The sequence below is a fragment of the Haplochromis burtoni genome, unplaced genomic scaffold (assembly GCF_018398535.1).
Source record: "Haplochromis burtoni strain Fernald_Lab_line unplaced genomic scaffold, NCSU_Asbu1 Contig_88, whole genome shotgun sequence".
In the NCBI taxonomy this organism is placed as follows: domain Eukaryota; kingdom Metazoa; phylum Chordata; class Actinopteri; order Cichliformes; family Cichlidae; genus Haplochromis; species Haplochromis burtoni.
The window spans coordinates 504,529-530,222 of NW_024582449.1; the positions used below are offsets into that span (position 1 = coordinate 504,529).

At 40.5% G+C, this 25,694-nt stretch overlaps 1 protein-coding gene across 3 annotated transcripts in view; it reads left to right on the plus strand.

Annotated features, from left to right (window-relative positions):
• The window catches only part of b3gat1a (beta-1,3-glucuronyltransferase 1 (glucuronosyltransferase P) a), an 88,325-nt gene that overhangs the window by 53,768 nt on the left and 8,863 nt on the right, over nt 1–25,694 (plus strand). Inside the window, exons 3-6 of one of the 3 annotated variants that reach the window (XM_042222543.1) lie at nt 8,920–9,081; nt 16,589–16,731; nt 18,889–18,960; nt 19,066–19,577. In XM_042222543.1, coding sequence (XP_042078477.1) covers nt 16,620–16,731; nt 18,889–18,960; nt 19,066–19,577 — 696 coding nt within the window. In that variant the 5' untranslated portion in view covers nt 8,920–9,081; nt 16,589–16,619. Of the gene's footprint in view, nt 1–8,919; nt 9,086–16,588; nt 16,732–18,888; nt 18,961–19,065; nt 19,578–25,694 lie in introns of all 3 variants that reach the window. The other 2 variants (XM_005927271.3, XM_005927273.3) reach the window with 2 other exon arrangements.

Genomic DNA, 25,694 nt, shown 5'->3' on the forward strand with positions numbered 1-25,694 from the left:
GTGTGTGTGTGTGTGTGTGTGTGAGCGAGAGAGTGTGTGTGTGTGAGTAAGAGAGTGAGTGTGGGTGTGTGTGAGCGAGAGAGCGAGAGAGTGAGTGTGTGTGAGTAAGAGAGTGAGTGTGGGTGTGTGTGAGCGAGAGAGCGAGAGAGTGTGTGTGTGTGTGTGTGTGTGTGTGTGAGTGTGTGTGTGTGAGTGAGAGTGAGAGTGTGTGTGTGTATACACACACACACACACACACACTTACACACACACAAAAGATAAAGATATATGAGAGAGAATGAATTGAATTCATGATTTACTTAAAAAATAATATTACACCATTACAGCATCAGCATTAAGTGCTTACAGCTAACCAATTTTTGATAGCTGATTTACACATTAACTCTTACCGGACCAGTTTCCTCTGTTGTTTTTCACTGGTAGTCGTTAGCCACTGTAGCTTCTGATAATGGCGACGCATTGCCCATTTATTTTGGGCATGTCATTTTCAAGCAGGAAGCTCAGAAAGCCCTTTGGGTAGGAACAGGTTAAAACTCTTATTTACCACATTTACAAGTTACAGCTTCTCTATTATCACATGAGTATAATTTAAGAGTTCAGATTGTTGCTATACACTATATCCTGCATGCTGTGCCCACACATAATTTTAATTACAGTAGGTTGAGAAAAACGGACAGGAAAGATTTGCACAAGCTTCAGCACACCTTGCTCTTTAAAGCACCAGATTGTTCTTGACTACTCCAATAGGGCATCTACTAATTGGTTTTCCATTTAGTATATTTTACAGTTCCTCTCTTTGAGTCAGAATAGATGATTTGAGTCCATGGATTGAATTAGAGCTGATACAAAGTACACTAAGTGCTAGTTTATAATGTATTTTCTTAGTGCCATCTCTCTGCAAGAATTTAAGTCTAGAAAAATGTGAATAAGAGCTGAAAAGCAGCAGTGACAGTATTATTTAAACATGCAAATATAAATATATATTGGACAACAATGATATAAGACATAGATTTTTAATTCTCTTGTAGATTTGTTGCTGTGTTTGAGATCGTTTTCCTTTGAGCTTTTGGACAAATGGGCTCACGTTTCACTCTAGAATGCTTTGGTATACAGAGAAGTACGTGGCTGACTCAATGATTGCAAGGTGCCAAGATCCTGTGCCTACAAAACAAGCTCAAATGGTCATCCATCCACCACCGTGCCTCACAGCTGGCATAATGTAGTTCGATTTTATTTTTGTTTTTTTACAGGTTTACGAAATCTTTCTTTTGCTCGTGATGTTGAACGTGGTCATTAAAATCTTAAAATTCATTCCAAAAATACCTGAAAACCAAAAAAGATCATCAATTCTATCCCAAGAGGAAACAGAAACCCAATGTTACAGCTAGTGTCTAAAAAAGAACTGCCAAAAACCTTAGTAACTTTATAAGCTGTCAGTTTGCATAAAATATTATCAACAAATACAAACCTGGTGATGTTCTATACAAGATTATATAATAAAGGAAATATCAGAGAAAGACAGATCATCTCCTCCTGGCATAATGTCCTTCAAAAGCAATTAAGCGTGTTTGAATCTATGCCCATGCATAAAAATTAATATTTAATGGCAGCTCAAAGCAACGCTGTTTTTTATGGCTATGACAGTAACATCAATATTGATCTACTGCAGCGGCATGTCTTCGAAGATTCCTCAGATTTTCCTGAAAACTCCTCTGAGCATTGCCAAATTGGTCAGAGGCCAATGAATTCATAAAGGAAAGCGCAGCAGTTGGACATATTAGAGCACACTGTCTCCAGAGAGCCTGACTTCCCCACTGCCTCAAGAGTAAATGAAAATGATGCTACAGCGAAGCAAGCAAACAGAGGAGGGTGTTATTATTGGTTTTCAAAAATGGCATATGTTCAGGGGTTAAAGGGGAATGTAACGACCCAAAACAGAGTCCCGAGACACGCAGACCAGATGATCCTGTCTGCACACACCCTCTTCCCATCTCATGCCTGTGCTGTGTTCATGGTTCAGATGTTTTTGGCACTTCTGCACCCAAGTTAACACTACAGAAATTAAATGAGCATAATCTGAGCAATTTTTTAAAAGGTAATTTCAAATTCAGCGTTTGAAACAGCTCAGCAGACATGACACACAAACTCATCTCTGTTCTCCTTCTTAGAGGTCAACACAGAGTCTGAGATGGGGAATGATGTAAGAAAGAGAGAACGTGAGGGGAAGCCGAGAGATTGATTTTGAAGGTAAAGACTGCTCAGCAAGTGTGATTTGATAAACTAGAAATGTACATTAGGGCTGGGTATCGTCACTGATTTCTAGAATCGATTCGATTCCGATTCACAAGGTCCCAAATCGATTTGATCCCCAATTCGATTCGGGGAAATTTTGCCTCAGACAGTCAGAAATATTATAATTCAGATCATGCATCAGTACATTTCCATATTTTTATATCTATAAAAAGAAAGCTGACACTTGCGAGACTTTATCAAAGGTGTGAGCGTCACAGCAGGTGCCTTTGTGTCAAAGTAACTGAGGATAAAACACAGAAAAACATGAAGGTGATTTTCCTGGCCTGGGATTTAATAAAAATATTCTGCAGTAGATCAAAAATGAAAGAAAACCATTAATCAACATGTGAACATTACCTGATGCTGCGGAAGTGAAGCAGAGCAAAGTTACAGAGGTTTTAGAGACACAGCTGAGCGTTTTGCAATTTTGCATAATTTTAAAAAGTTTACATTTGTTCAGAAGCTTGTTGAACGGCAGAAATTAGGTTTTCTTTTCGGAAGTAAGTAAAAGGAAAATAACAGCGGCCGACAGCGCTGTAAACAACGGTAGACTTGTGCATAACAAGCAAGCGAATAATGCAGAAAACAGAGATTTTTAGATGGGAAACTGTTCTTGAAGTATACTGAGAAAGAGAGAGCTGTGCATGAAGTGTGATTTTATCGTGGTGGCAGCAAAACAATAAGAGGGAATTCATGACGATGTTTATGTGAAGTGTAGTTTGGTCTCCTTTTGCTGCTGGTTCAGTCAATATTGTTTGGAGAGAGATAAAAACCTGCAGCTTTTGAATCTAGCGCAAAAAGGGCGTAAACACAAAGCGCGGACCCGCCGACGGATCAGGATCAGCGAGCTGTCAGCTGTCAGCCCCGACCGTGTCCGTGCCGTCGGGTGAGGAAGGCACATCTCACTGATTCTGATCCGTCGGCGGGTCCGCGCTTTGTGTTTACATCTTTGTGCAGAATCCGTGTTCCTGCTCTCATTTACTGTTTTAGCTGTTTGGTGGTTGTTGAAATTTAGTGAGGTTTAACCTGAGATTCACGTTTCGGGCAAAATAAATTTATATTAAAAAATCAATTCAGGATTTTAATGAATCAATATCACGTAATCCAAGCTAGAATCGATTTTAATCAATAAATCGATAATCAAAACCCACCCCTAATGTACATGTCATGTGTTTTTTTAATCAGGTATTTGGATCTGTACATGATGTATTTTGAAAGCAAATTAAATGATAATAATTCAATTTGTATCCGGAGTTTATATTAGATACTTCAAAGTGGGTAGTTTGAAGTGTTGTGGTTCAATTTTCAGTGATAAACTATGTTAGAAGGGTGCAGGGCAGAACTCTGGTATCGCTGCTAGATTAGGTCCTGAGTAGCATCAGAGACATAACAGAAGGCGGACACGGCACTTGATTCTGCAAAAATAAACATAAGATGCACAACAAAGATAAAAAATATACATTTTAGATAGTCACATACAACATGGCAACGATTGTGCCACTTTGAGCTTATCAGCCAGAGCTGAGAGGCTCCTAACCCTGAACTGTCAGGCTGTCCATCAGTATATGTCAGAGCCAAGAAGCACTTTACATGTCATATGAAAAACCAAGTTTTCACAGGGCTTTGTGCAGTCCTTGACATACTTGACATCCTCGTTTTAGAGAGAAGTGGCGTCATGTTTATGGCTTTAAAGCTTCAAAACTTTCTTTTTCACATGATGTTGAAATGTGATCAGTAAAATATTAAAATCCATTCCAAAACTGCCTGATAACCAAAACAAAGCAGTGTCCTTGTTTACAGAATGTCATAAAGGCTTTTACATAGGATTCACGATCTTTGTAGTCTTGCATTGACTACATAGATATACTGTACAGTGTTATGCAGTACAGTCTGCACTTTATTGTTTCCTGTTTAGTTTTTATGAAGCATTAAACAGCATTAAAACTTGTCACCTTGTAAGCTGTTAGTTTGCAAAAAAAACATTAACATGTACTAACCTGGTGAAGCACCTTGAAGGCGACTGTTGTTGGGACTGAATTGAATTGACGTGCTATACAAGACTCCGTAAGAAACAAAGTATCAGAGATAGACAGATCACCTACTTCTGGCATAATGCCCTTCAAAAGCAATTAAGTCTGTTTGAATCAATGCCCACACATAAAAATTAATATTTAATTTAATAGCACCTCAAGGCAACGCTGTTTTTTGTGGCTATGACAGTAACATCAATATTGATCTACTACAGCGGCATGTCTTCGAGATTCCCTAGATATCCTTGAAAACTGTTCTGGGCTTTACCAAGTTGGTCAGAGACCAATGAATTCATAAAGGAAAACGAGCAGTTGGACATACTAGGACACACTGTCTCCAGAGAGCCTCTTTTCCCCACCGCCTGGAGAGTACATCAACACGATTCTACAGCGAAGCAAGCAAACAGAGAAGGGTGTTATTATTGGTCTTCGAGAAATAGGATATGTTCAAGGCCAAGGGAGCTCAGAATTCAGAGGCAGACTGATTACAAACTTGGAAACATGCCCCTGCTTCATCTTTGAAGATGGGATTTTATAAATCTAAGACACAGAGCAAGGAGGGAGAAGTGTGAGCAAGTAGTGCCAAGATAGGCGATAGACTATCGGCATAAACATACAGAACATACATATGCAAATAAAAATAAGTAAGGAAGCTACATTATTCTGGAACTTCACTAAAGTAGCTTTGCATTATTCACAATTCAGGGTTATTGCCTTTTTTGTTAAAGGTTCTCTACAATCACTCTATTTCTACTGACATCTGGCTTGTGGCTTTTTAAGAAACTTACGAGTTCCTGTTCAGATTATCTACAATAAGTTTTAGGAGGCAGAGATCCCTGTCCGATGTGTTTGTCCCATACACCGCACTATTACGGAAACACTGGTTTCATTAACATTTGAACAACAACGCTGACTGGGAGCCATTAATCACTACAGGAGTCTCAGTCATGGTGGCCTATTAATACTCCATTCTTTGCAACACAAACACTGCAAACAACATTATGCACAAGAGTCCAAGTCTAAACACCGTGCAGCCGAAATAATAATAATCAAAAAACACTGAATAAAATATGTGAGATTAAGATTAACAGCAAGTGTTTGTATTACAAAAATCAAGTATGCACAACCACACTCCTCAGTAAGTAATTCACTATAAGTGTTTGCATTATTATAAATGAAGTTAAAAAATTTTTAATTAATTAAATTATTTTGTAATAATCTGAGATAAATTACCCATTAGTTTTAAAGTCAGTGAGCATTAAACACATTTAAAATGGCAAAACATTTGAGGATGGGTTCGGGGTTTTTTTGGACATACGTGAGTCCTTTACAGAATAATCTGATGTTTCACCTCCTTGTTCCACCTTTTGGGGCTAATGTTGTTAGTTCAACAATCAGTACAGCAATTTTCACACATGGCATTGTTGCTGTAATTCTTTATTAATCAGTGGCAGGTGTTCCCTTCACAGCTGGTTAACTCGAGCTGATGTGAAAGGCTGTCAGGCTTCATTGTCTGCCATTGGCTGTTCCAGTCAGCGCCATGGAGCTCACTTTCTGTATTCTTGCTCCATCACATAGTTACACCGAAGCTAACCGGCCACCTGCATGCTTTTGGGCTACAGAGGCCTCATTATGGCCCCCATTTACGCAGTTACAGTATCTGTTGGGGTTGCCTTTTTGTTGCTGTTGTCTTGTCTGTTGTCCGGACATGAAAGACACTTTAAAATAGAATATGTGAGAGATGTAACACTTGTTTATACATGCATTAGGGTTGTGTATTATCCAGATGAACAATATGATCACACAATTTTGACAAGAGTGTCGATATTTGTGCTCAGTCTAATTATAACAGTCTGAATTAAACTGGTGGATCAGTCAACATGATGGCATACATTAATGAATAGTTTAAGAGTAACTACTGTATGGGTGTATGATACTTGTGCTGGTTGCACTGGCTGTGTGTTAATATGGTGTGCTAGTATCACATATCGCATAGATAACTCCTGATTAAAACAGTGGTACAGCAAAACATATCCAATGACATGCACTCAACAACCACTTCAACTCCTTTTTGATGCAAATACCTAATCAGCTAATTACATGGCAGCAATCCAATGCATTTAGCCATGTAGACATGCACAAGACAACCTGCTGAATTTCAGGCGGGCTGGTCTGAGTATTTCAGAAACTGCTGATCCGCTGGGATTTTTCCACACAACCAACCCTGGGGTTTACAGAGAATGGTCCAAAAACGAGAAATTGTCCAGTGAGCGGCAGAGGGAAAGTGTGCTGAGCAAAAAATGTCTTATTGATATCAGAGGTCAGAGGAGAATGGCTAGACTGCTTCAATCTTGATAGGAAGGGAGCAGTAACTCAAATAACCGCTTGTTACAACCAGAGTATCTCTGAATTCACAACAACCTTGAAGCAGATGTGTAGCACCAGTAGAAGACTACACTGGCGCCGCTCCTATCAGCTAAGAACAGGAAAACAAGGCTATAATTTATACAGGCTCATCAAATTTTGACAATGGGGAATTAGAAAAACATTTTCTCCTGTGACATCTAGATTGTAGGGACAAAATTTGACATAAACACCATAAATGCATGGATCCAGTCTGCACCAACCAAGTGCAATGTTGTGGTGGTGTAAAGTTGTGGGGGATATTTACTCTTAAAACCAATTGAGTGTCATTTAAATGCCACAGCCTACTGCTGCTGCTGACCATGTCTATTCCTTTATGACCACAGTGTACTCATCTTCTGATGGCTGCTTTCAGCAGGATGAAATGTTATGCCAGAAAGTTCGTATAATCTCAAACTGTTTTTTTAAACATCACAATGAGTTCAATTCAATTCAATTTTGCCAAATCACAACAACAGTCGCCTCAAGCCGCTTTATATTGTACAGTAGATCATACAATAATAGATACAGAGAAAAACCCAACAATCATATGACCCCCTATGAACAAGCACTTTGGCGACAGTGGGAAGGAAAAACTCCCTTTTAACAGGAAGAAACCTCCAGCAGAACCAGGCTCAGGGAGGGGCGGCCATCTGCTGCAAGTTCACTGTACTCAAATGGCCTCCACACTCAACAGATCTCAGTCCAATAGAGCACCCAATAGACCCAAAGGTGGGTCCAATTTAGTATCAGGAAGTCATAACTAATGAAGTGGCCCTTGATTGTATGCTGCTAAAGTCCAACCAACAACCATAGCATCTGTGCTACACTGCAAGACTTTAAAATTGAAATATGTGCATTATATCGCTAAACACCCATTTTCAGTACTGTTCTATACACAATCGCATTATTAGTTTGAGCTCCCTTCAGCAGACAGTGTATGCCAGCGTATTTTTGTTTTTCCAAACCTCACTTTTCAAAATGTTAAACTCTGAGAAAACACAATGGCCCGCGGAATGGTCGGAGATTCTGGCAGGTCGTTTTAACTCGACTGTGTTTCAATCTGTTTATAGCTTCATCGCAGTGAGGAAGGCGAGTGTGTTGTACAGAAATCACAACGACAACACTGTCATTGGGAGCTTGTACGCGTGACGGTACCTGGCAGCAACTCTAAAGCTTTACTGGTGAAGCTGTTTATTTTGTCACAACAGTACTTGCTCGTCGCTGTCAGGAAACACAAATACTGCACAATCTGCACCAACGCATGAAGAACATATAGTCCTCTTTCCACGCGATGATGTCAGCCCCCTCACCCCGTCAGATACATTTCAGTTTGAGAAACTTCACAAAACAAGGCTACCTGAAAATAGGTTGTTTCTGAAATGTTGTGCACATCAAGCACACACTCTTCTTTTCTGCTTTACTGGGTCACAGGTAATTTGCCTTTTCACAGAACAGTGTGGCTTCGTAAAATGATTCCGGCACTCCCGTTGCTCATTCCCCAAAACCTACATATTTTGCAGCTTATAAAGCACTAAAAATACAGTCTTCAGCCATCAAGTTGTGGTGCTGATGCAGCACGCAGGCATCGCTGGCTGTGTGAAGCACAAGCCTCCATGGAGGCAGCGTTTCCTCAGATGTATTTGAATAAGACATGATGCCAGTTTATTTTTGTAACATTCCCCACCCCAGACTGTTGGCAGGCAATGGAGTTGTGACTAAACCATCTTCCAGTTTCCATATCAGGCGAAAATAAATAAAATACAGAGTCTGTGTCACTGCAATTTAGTTCGAAATGAATCGAGTAAATCACATACCAATATACAGAGCATTAAGCAGAACGCTGCATTGTGAAGCACAGCAGTGGTGTACCAACGGGGGATGGATTCGTGGACGATGCACATCCAAACTAGAGTTCGCTGTATTATACTGGCACACTTTCCCTCTGCAGCAATTTCAGCCCCGGCTCTTTGATGTTAAATTATGAATAGATGTCACACAAGCAGAGTGCTCACTGAGGGTGTCTTTGGTAAAGCATTTCTGTAAGGCTTTTGACTCTTAGACTCTGTCCAAACTGCTTTAAACCTGGGTGACTGTCACTGAGTGTCAGTGGAAGAAGTATGGTGAAACTACAAAGAGGGAAGAAAATGTGGCATTGCTGTAGCATATTAACCAAAGTGATCTCGTCTTCCAGGTGTGCACTTGCTGTTTCCTGACTCTGTGAGTGGACAAGACAGAGGAAGAGGAACAGGAAAAGGAAATGGTCGGCTGATGTGTCATGGAGGATGTCAACGCTAGGTAGCCCGTCTCGTCTCCAGTGTGGCTTTCCCAGCCGCGCAATGATCCAGTTCTAACTGTGGGTGAGCTCACTTTTTTCATTTGTTACACACTGCTCAAAAAACTGCAGGAGCACTTTTTAAATCTGAGTATAGCATCAAGCCAATTAAATGTCTGGGATACTGATCTAGTCAGATCTAGTCAAGTAGCAGAGGAGGTTGTTAATCAGTTTCAGCTTTTTTGGTGTTAATGACATTAACAATTGGTGCACTAGAGGGGAGACAATGGGACAACCCCCAAACAGGAATGGTTTTACAGCAGGAGGCCAATGACATTTTTTCCCTCCTTATCTTTTTGAACAGTTTTTTTTACTAGTTTTGCATCTAGCTGTCCCTACTGCTAGCATGAGGCGATATCTGGACCCTAGAGAGGTTACACAGATAGTCCAACTCCTCCAAGACAGCAGTACATCAATGTGTACCATCGCAAGAGGGTTTGCTGTCTCTTCTAGCAAGATCTCAAGAGAATGGAGGAGATTCCAGGAGACGGGCAGCTACTGGATAGTTACTGGATAGGGCTGTAGAAGGTCCATAAGCCATCAGTAAGACCAGTATCTACTCCTGAGGGTTTGACATCCTCTAGCGGACCCTGTGCTCACTGCCCAGCACTGTGATTGACATTTGCCACGGAATACCAGAACCAGTTTGGTGGTGGTTCGGTGATCAGTCTGCGGCGGGACGCACAGACCTCCCTAGCTTGGCTAAATAAGAAAAAAAAAAAGCACCCTGTGTGCCATTAGGTATCGGGATAAAACCCTTACACCTATTGTCAAACCCTGCAGTGGTTCAGTGGTTCCTCCTGGGGCACAACAAGTGGAAATAGTATGCAGGCAGCCCCTGGAGGATTAAGGAATTGATACCATTGACTGCCCCCCACAGTCGCCTGACCAGTACCAATAGAAGACCTCTGGGGCATTATGTTTCAGTCTTTTCCAATGTTCACAGATTGCACCTCAGGCTGTTCAGGAGCTCAGTCATGCCCTGGTCCAGATCTGGGACAAGATTTGTCATGATACCATGTGTGGTCTCAAATAAGGGCATGCCCTGGTGCTGTAAGGCATGTGTACAACCACGTGAAGCTCTACAAACTACTGAATACAATTTTGAATTTTTTGCAATGACATTTTGGCTAAATGGACTAGCCTGCTACAATGTTTGTTTCTTTTTGATTCCCAGGGTGTCCTTGAATTCAGCCCACTGCAGGTTGAAAATGTTCATTTACATCAAATCCTGTGAAATACTTTTGTTCCTAACACATTACCCAGACCATAACAGCATAGGTACCAGCACTGATGTATTTTTTTCCATTGATATCTGATGTGTTTTAAAAGTGTTCCTTTAAAAAAAATTTGAGCAGTGTAGTTGTATTAGTCATCAGACTCCTGGCAACAATATTTTTAAAGGCCTACCCAAATTTTTTGATCCTGGTCAATTTTCTAAAATAAGCACTATTTCTGAACCTGTAAAAAGAGATCATTAATGTTTTCTGTGGCTGTAGAGGAGCTTTGTTAAGTTGGAGAAAATCAGCCTGATGATGTTATACAGTACAATTAGGGACTGTGTTACAAAAGATGTGCTGTAAAAAAAAAGGGGGAAAAAAAAGAAATGATGGATAATTTCCAGGCAAAAATGGGCTCTAAGAAAAGATATTAAAGTCTGGGTCTAACGTTCGATCAGGAGCTTAACACTTGAATTGAAGGTGAGCTGTGATGAATGTTGCTGTTGTCAACTTGTAACACTGTTCTACAATCGCAGTTTTTGTGTAGTTCCAAAAATAGACTGGCCTTTGTTCCATGGAATGATTTGATCATTGTAAATCCGACATAGACAGAGACACTAAAAATTTGGAGGGCATCTAAGCAAGGCCAAGAAATCCATTCGACTTAAACGTAAACAGTAGCAGTAATGTTTGACTATTAGATGTCTTATATTGAGAAAGGATTTACATGATGAGTTTAATCACAAGCTTTTTCCTCTAGAGCAGAGATGTCAAACTCATTTTACATGGAGGGCTACATACAGCCCATTTTGATTTTTTGTGGGCCAGACCAGTGAAACTCCCTTTTCTGTCAGTGTAGATAAATTTAACCACACATTTAATCAATGAGATTTTCATTTAAGAAAAAACAAGTGCAATATGTCTCATTTCTTCTACATGATAAAGAAATGCTGTTGTAATAAACATCAGAAATCTGTCAGCACAGCTCTGTGGGCTTAAATTATACGAGTTAAAGATGTAAAATTACAGAAATCTGTCATTTAATTACATTGATGTTGCATGAGTGGCTATGGGGAAGGTACTGATGTGATACCAAGTAACCACAGGGCCAGTATTGCCGATGCTAACACTGATGCTTATAACACATAAAGGCAGCTGTAGGAGAGAGCAGTGTGTCATGATTTATGAGATGAGTCATCAATTTGCAATTAAATTTGTTTTAATGACCACTAAATTCCTGTGAGTTTACTTTTCACAATAACGAGTTAACTCATTAAAATGCAGCTTTCAGCTTTTCGTGTATTTTGAAACCGTTTTTTTTTTTCAGATCTGTAAATGTGGCTGACTGTTAAGGACTTTGGATCAGTTACTTTTGTTTAAATGTTCTATAGGATATAAATAAAACCGTAGTAACAGCCAACTTTAAAAGGCTCAGACATTTTTATAGACGATAGAAACATGTACCTAGTATCTATCTGATGCCAATACCAGTGTAGGTATCAATGTCATCGCTATTGAGATTGATCCACCTCCCTCTTCTTACTGTTCTTTCAGTATTTCTTAGTAATTTTCCTTTCTACTTAAAAAGAAATAAGTACATACAGATTATGTCAGTAAGGAAGCTGATTAAGTATTGACCGATAACTTATGGCAAAGGGATGGGATTAAATAAGTGTGTACTTGTTCTCACTCCTTTTCAATATGTAACTGAATCAGAACAGGTGAAGCAATATTGAAATGTATTTGGCTGTATTTTTATAGCATTTTTCTTCTTTTCTTTGATAAATGGGCTTTGTATATTGTTTACATGATCGAAATAAATTAACAAACAAACATACAGACAGCTTTGCAGTGCACAATTCTTTACCTGGCTAAAGAGCATGAGTAGAGTCTGTGTCAAAAGCGTTTATACCTAAGGCTTGGCCATTAATAGTGTATTTATTTACAAAGCAAACGAACATAATTGGCATATACAATTAGATTGAGCCACAATATTCTGCCACCGTCCCCAGCAGTGGGAGCAGGATCGCTCTGGGAAATGCGATGACTTGTTCTCTCTCGTGTAAAGCTAAAATGAATGCGCTGAACACCTGTGCCCACATTATGGCTGTTTTAGTCTTTGTTTAATTGAGCAGATCACTTAATATCTGCATTTCCCACTTAGGGCTCAGCATAATACCACAAGCATTTTAAGTATAAGAGACAGACCCTGGGAGAGATGGGCAGGACTGCTGACCTTAAATTCAATGTAAATGGTCAATGAAGAACAGTAATAATAGAGGTATGAAATATAATGATGGAATGCAAAACAGAAAGACTAAATAAAACTTTACATTTATGAAACATGACTTTATTTTTGTGGAGAAAATATTGATTCAATTAAGTGTTCATTCAGCACTTCTACACAAAATTCCTGTAAGACTTCGGACAAGCTGCTGAACAAAAATATAGCTGGAGGGAAGGAAATTGGTGTCATTCATGAATCACGATTGTTGTGCTTAAAATGTTAATTGAGAAAATTATGTTTAAATGGTAGACGGTACTAACTACACAATGGTTTAATTGATCATGTACTTACATTTGAGTTTGATTGGCTATACCCTGTGATGAAGAGCAACTATCCAATCAGACATTAGGAACCGTAACTAGGCACTTGTTTCATTGCACTGAAACCACAACCTTTAGCTTTATGGTCCAAATTTGGTAGATGCCAGAAGTTATTTATTATTTGTATTTAGTTTTATTTTTCTTTCTTTCTTTCTTTCTTTCTTTCTTTCTTTCTTTCTGTTTTAGAAGTTATTTAGATTTTAAAAAAGCATACATTTTCATCTAACGTGGCTAATTTGGTTTCTAATCATCATCAACTATGAGTAAATCATACACAGAAACACATACATAGATATGTACTAGTTAATATAAATGACATACTAATAAAAAAAACGTCCACTGGTAGGACTACTCACCAAAACTAGAGCAAGGGCTTCTTTGTCTGGTAAACTTAACCACACAGAAAGTCAGATAATTGCATTCAAATTGCTTCAAAACACACCAACAGTACAAACCAGGTTGAAGCATCCAATTTAGGGACTCAATTTATCCTTAGACAGATGATTACATGCTACAGACTCCTGTGCAACCATCCATATGTCAGTCATTAGCCAACCCCTTAATAATGTAAGCTTTAACCTCCTAAGACCTGAACTCTTCCACGGCATGCGTTTTTAATTTCTCTTTGATATTTGGGCTGATTGGGGCCTGATGAATGTTAAAACAACAAATTACCAGATTTTTTTTTTTTTTTACCTAATTTTTGTTTCTAAGAAAAATGAGAGCCACATATGAGGATATTCATTTAAAATTTGGATAGAACAGTAGCAGTATAATGTCCTCATAAGTGGATATCAGGCCCTTGTAGAGCAAAATTGAGTAATTTGTTCTAAATAACCCAAAATGTGATGTCCACATATGTGGACGCCAGGTCCTAGGAGGTTAAGGAGGTTAGGTTAGGAGGTTACTATATTCTTCATTTCCAGTTAATACTTGTACAGCTGCTGTTATTGTGTATATGCTGCTGTTATTGTGTATATATTTATTTATATTTCTTCATACATTCTTATATAGTTCTATATTGTGTATTTTGTTGTACAGTTATTTTATTTTCAACTTTAATTTATATATTTTATCTTATTCTTTCCCAGTTAAATTTACCCTTCATTCTAATTTGTGTTGTACAGTTATTTCATTTTTAACCTTAATTTATATTTTATTCCTTCCTAGTTAAATTTACCCTTTTTAATTTTTCATATTTATTTCCTATCTTATTCATAGCCTTTTCCTTTTTTTTCTTTAGGTCACGAGCAGTTGTCCAAGCATTTCACTACATATCGTACTGTGTATGACTGTGTACGTGACAAATAAAATTTGAATTTGAATTTTAAGTCTTGATCAAATTTGAAAGACTTTCCCCCCCCTAATATTAATATTGTATTTTAAATGGAGAAGGGAAAAACAGCCCAACTAGCAACAATGTCCACTGGAACCCTGATACAGCATTAAAGTTTGTATAATGATAAAAATATAAGTAGGTGTAAATATAAAAATTTAAGACAGAAGAAATGACAAAACCAAACACAGCATACTAATGAACACCATTCAAAAACAGCAGTACAGGATCTCTCAAATAGGTTGGCAAATGTGTTGCATCTGAGTCTCTCCAGATGCAACACTTTGCCATTTCTCCAATCCAAAGTGTGGCTCAGGTGGCTCAGGTGGTGAGGGTGGGCAGGTGCTTCTCCAACAGCATCACCATCAACACAGGAGCACCTCAGGGATGTGTCCTCTCGCCACTGCTCTACTCCCTCTACACTTCAGACTGTGTGGCCACCCATGGCTCCAACACCATTGTGAAGTTTGCTGACGACACAGTGGTGTTGGGTGCCATCTCCAACAACGATGAGGCGGCCTACATGGATGAAGTGAAGAATCTGGCATCGTGGTGCCAGGACAACCACCTCCAGCTGAACGTCAGCAAGACCAAGGAGCTGGTGGTGGACTTCAGAAGGGGTCAGCACAGAGACTACAAGCCCATTATCATCAATGGAGCTCCAGTGGAGAGGGTGCAGTCCTTCAAGTATCTTGGTGTCCACATCTCCTCAGACCTGACATGGGCTGCCCACATTCAGGTCCAGACCAAAAAGGCTAGGCAGCGCCTGTATCACCTACGACAACTGAGGAAGTTCAGGGTCTCTCCAAAGATCCTCAGGATTTTCTATACAGGCGCTGTGGAGAGCATCCTCACACAGAACATGACATCGTGGTTTGGGAACAGCTGTGTGAAGGACCAAAAAGCTCTCCAGAGAGTGATCCGTACAGCAGAACGCTGCTGCAGGATTGCTCTCCCCCCGCTTCAGGACACCTACACCAGGAGATGCCGGACTAGAGCAGCGCAGATACTGAAGGACCCGTCCCATCCTGGCAACAAACTGTTCCAACTTCTGCAATCTGGTAGAAGGTTCCGCATCTTCCGGGCAAGGACAGAGAGACTCAAGAGGAGCTTCTATCCCCAAGCCATCCGTGCCCTAAACACACACACCCGCCCTCTCACATCATCTATAATTGACTGAGACAGGACTCTCTTCCAGACACTCTAAACCAAGGCACAATGTACATTTCAATTCCTTTAATTTTAAATATGTTTATATTGTCTATCCTGTAAAATAGTCAGATGTCTATTCATATTAATGTACAGAATTCACCTGCTTGCTGCTACTACTGCACATTCACCCATGTATATACTATATATATATATATAATGTTTTTCCTCTACACCCCCCCCCCCCAATTTTTTGCACATGTCGAGGAGCGTGTCAGGCTACATTTCACTGTGTGTTATACTTGTATAACTATGCATGTGACAAATAAAGAACCTTGAACCTTGAACCTTGAACCAAAGCTCAAATATAGTCTCATTTTCACTGCTGTAGCATGAACATTTTTGCAGTAACAATTCCAAACAGGATTGCAGTTTGTTCCTACTTTTTTGATTTCAGACTTTTAACTTGAGCCCGAAGTTCAAAGTAATTAATAGAGGAACTTCAGAATAATAGCCAATAGTTTCAGTTAATGTCTGATTCCTTCCATGCTGAAATTGAAACTTTCAAAGAGATACAAGTCTGAACCAATGTTCTGGACTCAGAGGGAAAGGCACATTTGCAAAACAGTCATCCCACAGTCTGGTTACATCGCTTCCTGCCATTTGGCCTGTGAATACTTTCAGCACTGGGCATGAAGTCACCACCGTGTCTGCAGTGATAGCGCTGATGAGCTCACTGGGTTAGCAGGGGGCACAAGCTGTCAATGCATTGCCTCCTCCAATGGATTTGACCTTCCCTTTGTTGGTTACTGCTTAAAATCAGGCCCTATTTATTTCTTTTAAATTCTGTGTAGGTAATACAGTAATCATGTTGTCTTTCACTTGAAAACTGTGAGAGCATTATGCGTTTGTGGCAAAATAGAATTCAAGATTGAACAACAGTAAGTAAGCTATTACTCAGTTTTAGTCACTGAAGGTTTTGCTTTGCAGAGAGCCAGTCAGGTCCATAAAGACAAAGTCCTTGAGTGTCTTAAATGCTATTTAAAAGCCAGTCAACAATAATAAAGGTCCTGCAAGTGTGATTTCCTTTTCTTCAAATAACTGAGATTAATCAAAAACAAATATGTTAGCTTGCTCTGGTGAAGGTTATAAGTCTAAGTTGGCTGGCTGACTTTTAATATCTGTTTGGGTTTTTTCTTTTCACGGTTCCCTCCAGGTAATGCCGAGCCAAATAACCAATCCTGGAGATGCCGAAGAGAAGAGATATTCTTGCCATCGTGTTGATCGTGTTACCCTGGACTCTGCTCATCACCGTTTGGCACCAAAACGCTATTGCTCCACTCCTCGCCATCCGAAAGGGTACGCAGCACGCTGCACTCCACTGACGATATCGAACTTGAAGTGGGCACTCGAACTTAACACCGTACTTCAAGTTTAGACAACAGGCTGTTCACACAGAGACACTTGAAAGCCATGACCATCAGCTTCATCGGAACTGAAAAGCACTTGTCCGGTCACTGCAAACCTCATCAGTCAGGGATGATTTTGCAGTGACGGATGAGTTGCATACCCACTCCATTTGGGAGTTATATATATTCCATATACTCAGTCTGTCAGAATAAAACTGCTAAGCTGCAATTTTTCTTTTTTTGTTAGTAATAACTTGAACAGAGTTGCATATTATAAAACTAAATCCTTCTGCAGCTTATCCATTCACATAGCTTACAACATCAATCCATATCTTCTTGGTGTGACACAGTATCCAGTATAGAGTTTGTGTCAATCAAGCATTTGAGCCAAACCTTTGCCTGTTATAATTGGCTCAGTGTCATTGCAAATTAATTTCAGAGACTGTTGGCAATTAAAAAGCATAAATGTGTCCTATTAATTAACTTCACCAGTGTCTGGTGCCTTCTCTGCAAACCAGAAAAGCAACAGTTTAAAATGTCAAGATTCCTGCAGAATAAACACACCCAAATTAAAGCAACAGCAAATCAATAGAGCAATCTGCTCTATTCCTGTAATCTCAGAAATGCACAAAGAGGGGTTAACAAGGAAAACAGGCTTATTCAAATGAGCTATGGGAGTCTGTACCGAACTTACACATGATTTGACTCAGCATGTTTTTGCAGGTTCCTCAAACCCTCTGAATAGAGTCTGATTAGCTCCTTAACGACTAAGGTAAATTAAAAAATAAAAATAAAAAGTCCCCCCCCAAAAAAAAAATTGTACATAGTTAAGCAATTTTAATTTCTCATGGAATACACTAAAGATATAATAACTTTTTTAAATGACAATCTAACCAAGCTCTGTCCACAGGCTTCCTTTTGTGTTCCTTTAAAAGAGAAAAGCTAGAGATTTATTGGCAGCATGCTCACTGGCAGCCTCTGTTGAACATCTGGCCATCAGAAGATTGTGTTAATCTTTGTGCTGCAGAAAAAAATCCCCTTTTATGCCGGAGGTGCGACTAGAGCTCAAGAAGAAAAGTGAAAGATTGCCATGAGCTGTGGCACAATAGGAAGAAATGAGCAACCTTAATGACTCTGTAATCACATTCTGTCCATCATGACCAAACTATTCAGGCCAAAATATCACAGCCTTCACCGAGGGAGTCTACGCAAAATGCGTCAGCTGACTGATTCGCTGCATTTTGTGCATTTCTAAAGAAGGTCAGATTTTTGAAAATGAGCCTCACCTTCCCACACATAAAATGGAAAATGATGTACTGCATTGACACAAGCTATAGACTTAGCACACAAACCTCAGTTTCTGCACTGATACGCGATGTAACACCTTAAGCACCATTCCAATTTTAGGTTGTGTTACCTAAAACATGCCCTAAAACCCACACAGGGTGTCTTATGAAAGCGTTTCCATGAGAAACCTTCACTTTGCTATTCTGTCTGTCTGACATACAGTATGCGTATGTGCAGCTCATGGATGCAAAGAAGATACCAACAAAAGCAACAGATTTTCAGTAGACAAGACCTTGCAGATTTCTTGATGGCTTGATACAAGAGTTTGCACCTATGGCCTTTAATGAGAAATGGCAAAATTCAACATTATGTCATTGCTGTTTGACTCAAAAGCTTACAAACCTCACTGTAATAGCACACATGTGGATGTTTAGGCCTCTCTAAAGTCAAATCCATTTGAACTGTGAACACTGGGTCTAGAGCAGGGATATCAAACTCAATTGATGGGCCACATACAACCCACTGTGATCTAAAGTGGGCCAGACCAGTCTTAGTGTAAAAAAGTTTAACTACCACTTGAACCCTGAGATATTTTAATATAAGAAGAAGAGCAATTTCAACAATACAGGGGGTGAGAGAGTCTGTGGTGGAAAAGGCATGTCTACCGCATTTACATACATGCCTTTTTTCTTCCTTTAAAAAGAAAAGCCCAAAGGCAACACCGGGGGAATAGCAGGGCTCATCCCTCCCTCGTCTTGCACTGTCTCTCTGTCCATCAGCTGTGTTATCCTCTCACGGTGCCTGCTTTCACTTTTTGCAGCCTGTCACCATCTAGTAAAAGAGATCTTTATCATTCCAGAGAGGCTTGCAGTCCGCCACCACCGGCTCTCAGGTACACTTTACCCCCATTGGGTTTAAGTCACCTGAGGCAAATATAGAAAAAGCAGCTCAAGGTTACACTAATGCCTTACATGTCTTCTTATCCCCACATCTACAGATGATGGCGTCGAGGGCAAGAGGGAGGCAGGTGGCCAGGCGCAGGACTCCAAGGAATACTGTGCCTCAGATAAGGACATTGTGGAGGTGGTGAGGACAGAGTATGTGTACACTCGGCCTCCGCCCTGGTCGGATGTGCTGCCCACAATCCACATCATCACCCCCACATATAGCCGGCCCGTCCAGAAAGCTGAGCTGACACGGCTAGCAAACACCTTCCTCCATGTCCCCAACCTGCACTGGATCTTGGTGGAGGATTCCCAAAGGAGAACGCCTCTTGTCACACGACTCCTCCGAGAAACGGGACTAAACTACACCCATCTCAATGTAGAGACACCCAGGAACTATAAGCTGCGAGGTGACACTCGGGATCCCAGAATTCCAAGAGGGACTATGCAGCGGAATCTGGCCTTGCGGTGGTTGAGGGAGACGTTCAACGCCAACAACAGCCAGCCGGGAATCGTCTACTTCGCTGATGATGATAACACATACAGCCTGGAGCTGTTTGAGGAGGTCAGTGGCTGAATTGTAATAAACATAACAAAGTTGAGGACACATTCACGTTGTTTGTGGGCAGGAATCAGAAAGCGTACAGCCCACACCCCCAGTATGAACACGAAGAGAACTTATAGTTTGAAAACTAAGCAGAAACGCCAATCCAGCTTTAACTGTGTCCAAACTGCTGGTTGTCTCTGTGTACTCTGGCTTCCACCCACAGTCCAAACACATATACAGTGGAACCCCGACTTACGAAATTAATTCATTCTCGAGGATCTTTCGTAAGTCGAAATTTTTCGCAAGCCGAAGCACCCATCGCGCCTTTTGAGTGAACAATAGGCTATAGGCTAATTGCTAACTGCAACAACAATACGTCGTTTAAGTGGAACAGCGAAACGCAAGTAGAAAAGCCAAAGGGGTTGTCACATGATTCGGAAGGCATTGTAGGCATTGTAGGCATTCTGGGCTCAGCCAATCAGAGCCAGCGGATTTCATATACCGGGCATTTTGTCCTAACACGGGCAGAAATATTGCCGCTAAGTGCCTTCGTAACTTGAATTTTTCGTTAAATGGGGTATTCGTAAGTTGGGGTTCCACCGTAGTTAGTTCATGAATCTGAACTGTCCAAGAGTGTGAATGATTGCCTGTCTCTCTGTTTTTACTCCGAGACAGATTGGTCACCTGTCCAGGGTGTATCCCTGCCTCTCTCCATGAGATAGGCTTCATGATAACTCCATGAAGCTAACTGAGTAATTGTTCTTAAAAATATCAGTGCAAGTACATTTGCAGATGTAGGTTTTTGTTCAAACATACACTATGCATGTACTCAGATCAAAATGTGATATCATTTTAAAATCGTCCCTAATATTCATGTTTGGTGGGGCAGTCGCAGCACTTTCACCAACTTGGCAAATATGCTGCCAGCTCTTATCTAGTTATAAAAAAAAATCTGTTACTCTCAAGCTCCATTAATCTTTCAGATGCTCCACTTGAGTTTCTGAAACACTAACCACGTGCAGAGTTGATGATGGGTATTTCTGGGGGAATAAGAAAGGCCTTAAAGCTCAGAAGCCATTCAGCTATCAGAGGAATGACTGGAATTCTTAACAATGTATTAAAATCATTTTATGCACTGCATTAAAAATAACGGATTGCACCTTTAAATAGTTATGTGAGCAATATATTGTGTCTGTGCTTTTTGGCATACAATGTGTATTCTTTAGAGAAAAAGGACACTGGGCATTTTTAAGTTCTATATAAAATAATTCTTGATATACTGCATGGAGTGCCATATATTATCTATCTGTGTTGTATATACTCACCGTTACAGGAGAAGTGGTGAGGCGTGGGCGGATTTGAACCATAAATTCTTAGTTGAAGTACTTTAAACTCTTAACAAGCACAGTTGGTATCTGAAGCCAGTTGGGAGAAGTTTGGGCATGTAATTAGTACATCTCAGGCCATCCATCTTGACATCAGTTGAATTACCTGAGCGGACACGGTCTAGGTCCTCCGAGTATGTGCCTCAAGTCTTGTTAGTAGTGCCGACAGGGGCCGTAGTAAATGGAGCGCTGGTATTGACGGGGCCTGTCATTACCTTTCCCTGGGAATCAGCCAAAGCGCTTGGTCTCGCTCAAAGGCTCTCCATCACCTCCAATGGGCCTATTTATGGTCCAGAGTAATGGCCCCAAGGGGCACGGAGAGAGTCATGGAGAGGGAAAGGCAACACAGAAAAGAATAAACAAAAAAAAGAGGTGACAGTAAGATAGACAGGGCATGGAGAGTTGGCTATTACTGCAGTAAAGATGGCAGATGTTATTAAACAGGGACTCAACAGGTAGACACATGGGTGACCCCTTCACCATGAAAAAAATCGAAAAAAGCAGTGAATCATTTGCATTTACTAATTGGCAGCGCAATACTGCAATACACAAGTTGTACTTTGAAATGTTCTCCTGTCTTTTGCAAACTAATATTGTTAATGTCACTGAGATTTAGACTAACTAGACACTTTATTAGATACACATTGCTGGTACTGGGTTACACCTCGTTTTGCCCTAATTGTTTGTGGCATAGATTCAATACTGGAAGCTTCCTCTGAGATTTTGTCATTTTCAACTGCACATCCACTTTTCGATGATCCATGCTTTCACCGGGAAATGTTTTTCCAATCTTCTAATCTTCTATTGTTCAACTGTAGTGAGACCATATGACCTGTGACACTCGGTGTGGTCTTATGCTGCTAATAACTGTTTGCTTGAAGGTTTTGATGTGTTGTGCATTCAGAAATGCTTTTCTGCACACCTGGATTGCGTGGTATCTGGTATATGTGGTATGGTATGTAAGTGGATATTTGAGTTAATGTTGTCTTCCTATCAGCTTGAAACAGTCTGGCTATTTTTCTCTGACCTTTGGCATCAACGAGACATTTTCAACTGCATCACACTGGTGTATTTTCTATTCTATGGACCATTTGCACTTTTGGAAAAGTTTGGAAAAATCCCAGCAGAACAACAGTTTGTAAAATACCCCAACCAACCTATCTGTCACCAACAACTATGCCACGTTAATAGTCACTTAAATCACCTTTCTTCCCCATTCTGATGCTCAGTTTGGTCTACATGCCTACATGTACTGAGTTGCTACTGTGTAATTGGATGATTAGACCTTTTAGTCTACATTTAAATGCGGTGTTTCAAATATTAGTCAAACATACAAAAACAAGACACTAACCCAAAAAGCAGCAAGCATCCAAAAAGACAAGACATCACAAAAGACTACATCACAGATGACTGCCAAAAACGCTTGCATGCAGTTCTTTTAAAGCAGCAGGGAAAATGAATATCAACAAGCAGCAGCAATTCACCTCAGCAAGCTCAGACTGACACAGACACAGTACACTTCAGACACAACGCTCTGTGGCAGCAGGGTAAAGTCATTGTCATCAGCTGCTATAGAGGACACTGCCATTACTGCCACCGACACATAGCCGGTATCTGAATTCAATCTCAGTCTTTCATTCCAGCAGCAGTTACTTTGGCAGACTTTGGTGCATACAGACTGTTATTAAGAGCCTAGTTTTTAGGTCAAGGCTTAATGAAAACTTTATGAAAAATTCATGTACCACAGTAAAGACCTACATACAGTATATTATTGAGGCCTCATGAGATGTGCTTTATTCCCAAGCTCCAAAAAAAGAGAAACCTATTTACTGTTTATCATGCTATTGTTAAGACTACTCCAATTTAGCTGTCAGGCAGGCTGTCGGCCACTTAAATCCAAGAGAAAGGAGCAAACCAGCAGTTTAACAGAGCTGGATGATATTGACAAAAATATAGCATCCAGACACATTAGTCTTATCATTATATTTGACTACTGGGGATTTGAAAAATGCATTTATTCTCACAACAAACAACCCAAATAATAAAGACATACTAAAAAAATCTCTACGTTAGCATTTGAAGATCAGATAGAATGGTTGCTTATGCAAGCCAATGTGTCTCTTTGATTTTCTTTATTGTTGGTTGTGTAATTTGAATCCTATAATGAGGATAGATTTTCTAATGAAATGAACAGGATTCCAAAACCCAACCATCTACTATGTAGATTTAAGTATGCACATTTCTATTGTTTGGATCAAAGAAAGAAACAAAAAACAAAAGAACTTAATCCACAGACACTACCAGCTGCAGCAGTGGATGACCCTTCTGTTTCTGTTATCTTCTCTGCACCCTTAAGGATTGATTAATGCATCTGGATGCTTGCCTTCTTTTCTCTGCTAGAGTTTGGGGCACTTGTTTTTTTGTTTTTTGTTTTTCCCCTGCTGTCAACAATTCTGCATTCAAACACGAAGCTTAAATGCACACATTGGCATCCAGTCACAAACTAAAACATCACTGAAGAGAAAAAAGAAAAGAAAAGCTGTATAGATACATCAGATTCACCAGAATGAGGTGGGGTGGGGGTGACTTGGGGGGTGGGGGGGGACTTGGTTGCATTTTCATTTGCTTGGCTGCCGGCTAAAGAGGGATTTGTGCTACTTTACTCCAGCTGATATTCCCAACAGAAGCAGCAGGCGTTCTCATTTTCACATGGTCTGTGTAGATGGGGAAAGTGACAAACCTCTTCACGCTGCCTGTAAAGAGCCTGATTCATTGCTTGTTTCCTATTGTTTTGAGTTATACTGTTAGGAAAGGGACGCAGGCAGGTATTTTTTTGGGCAAGATGATGGATAACTTTACTTGTGGCCGGACTGTAAAAGTGTGAAAAAAAACAAGCAAAAGTTGAGACTATCTTCAGGACAAAACAGCAGCTTTTAAGACTCAAACTCAGATGTTTATTAAGGAACAGCCTATTCTCACTCCTAAATCTTCACCCTGACCAGCTGATTAAATATAAAACGTGATAATGGTGCGGAGTAGGCGAAAAAACACTCTTTGCAGATGCAACAAGCTTCCTCAACTGCTTCCGAAGCACTTCCTGATCTACAATAGTGACATCAGCTCGCTACATTTAACAACAGTTTCATGGCATCTGTTTCCATTATGGTCTACCTGACAACTCTGTGTGTTCGAGTGTGATATCAAAAGGTCCAGCGCAGGCATTGTTGTGAGATGATGTTGGGAGTGAACCCACCCCCTAAGCAGGAAAAGAAAAAAAATGAGCATGAAAATCCCTTCCATGTGTGAGTGAAGCCTCAAAGTTAAGATTCATTTATTAAGTGTAAACCGTGAAAGAATCAAGCAACAATTTGGCGACCGGAAACTACCAAATTTCTAAATGTTGTTTTCCCAACAAAACCCTGTTGATAAAAAGGCAGGATAATGTCATTTAATCTCAGCTTTGAGGCGAAGCCCCTTAAGCGTAGCAAAGAATGCAACTCCCTGATACACAACAAGCTACAAAAATATACAGCCCCTCCCTATAAATTATCACTATCATATACGCACATGCATGTAAGCTTTTAATTTACAGAGCTCATTAAGATAGTACAGACAGCTCAAGCTTATCTGGGTGAGTCGAACAGTCATTTCCCCCGAAGCTCAAATCCAATCATTCCCATAAGCCCCCGGGCTGCTTCATGCTGTTCAAACCACTTCTCTCTGGTCACCCAAGCTCTTCGCGCAGCAGCCCATCAGATCACACACCAACCTAACGCAGCAACTCATGCGCACTGCGATATTTGCATGTGATTTGCACAAAATCGCAATCTACAAATACACATTTAGACAAGTAAGCTTGGGTGGATATTTCAGCTCAATTGTGTTAATATAGTGCAATGTCGCAACAGCAGTCATTTCAGTGCCTGAGACATAAAGATCGTACAGCATTATAGAGGAAAGCCCACTGTTCCCGTGTGAGCAAGCGCTTGCTTGGGAGTGGAGAAGAGGGGGTCTTTATAACAAGAACAAACTTCAAGCAGAACCAGAGTCAGAGAGAGCAGCCATCTGCCAAACCCAAATTGGAAGCTTGTTCCTCAGGAGACGAGCCTGAGAGCTGAAGGCTCTGCTTCCCATTCCACTTTTGACAACTATAGGAGCCACAAGCACGTCTGCACCCTGTATAAGAGTGAAGTGCTCTGTCGGGGTAATAATGCACTATATAACGTCATTAAGATATGATGGGCTTGGTCCTTATGTGGAGACATATTTCATGTTCTGTTCTGACGGGGAGCATATGGTTATGGATATTGCCTCCATGTGTTCTCCTATCATCTATGCACGGAGGCGCTCTCTCTTACAGACACACACACACACCTTTATTTTAAATTTGGCCTTCCTATGGAGAGGCACCGGCATCATTATTTCTGCTGCATTGAGTTTGATTAAATGACTTTGCTGTTTCTAAACCTTCCTCTTCCCTCATTATAAAAACGTACCTTTTATGGCTGCAGCAGCTCTTTCTAGAATAGCGAAGACTCGCTGAGCAGCAGACAAAGAAGAGGGCGGCAAAATCGTTTGATGCTGGAAGATTAAAGGACCGGGGGGGGGGGGGGGGGGGGGTTAAAGAAAAAAAGAAGAAGAAGAAAATGGTGGCTCTGCGCCTTAAAGAATTTCCTCAGTCATCCAACTACCAGGGCCACTTGCTCTAATGGCTCTGCTACTTCAAGCCCTCTTGGCACTGCCCCGCGCT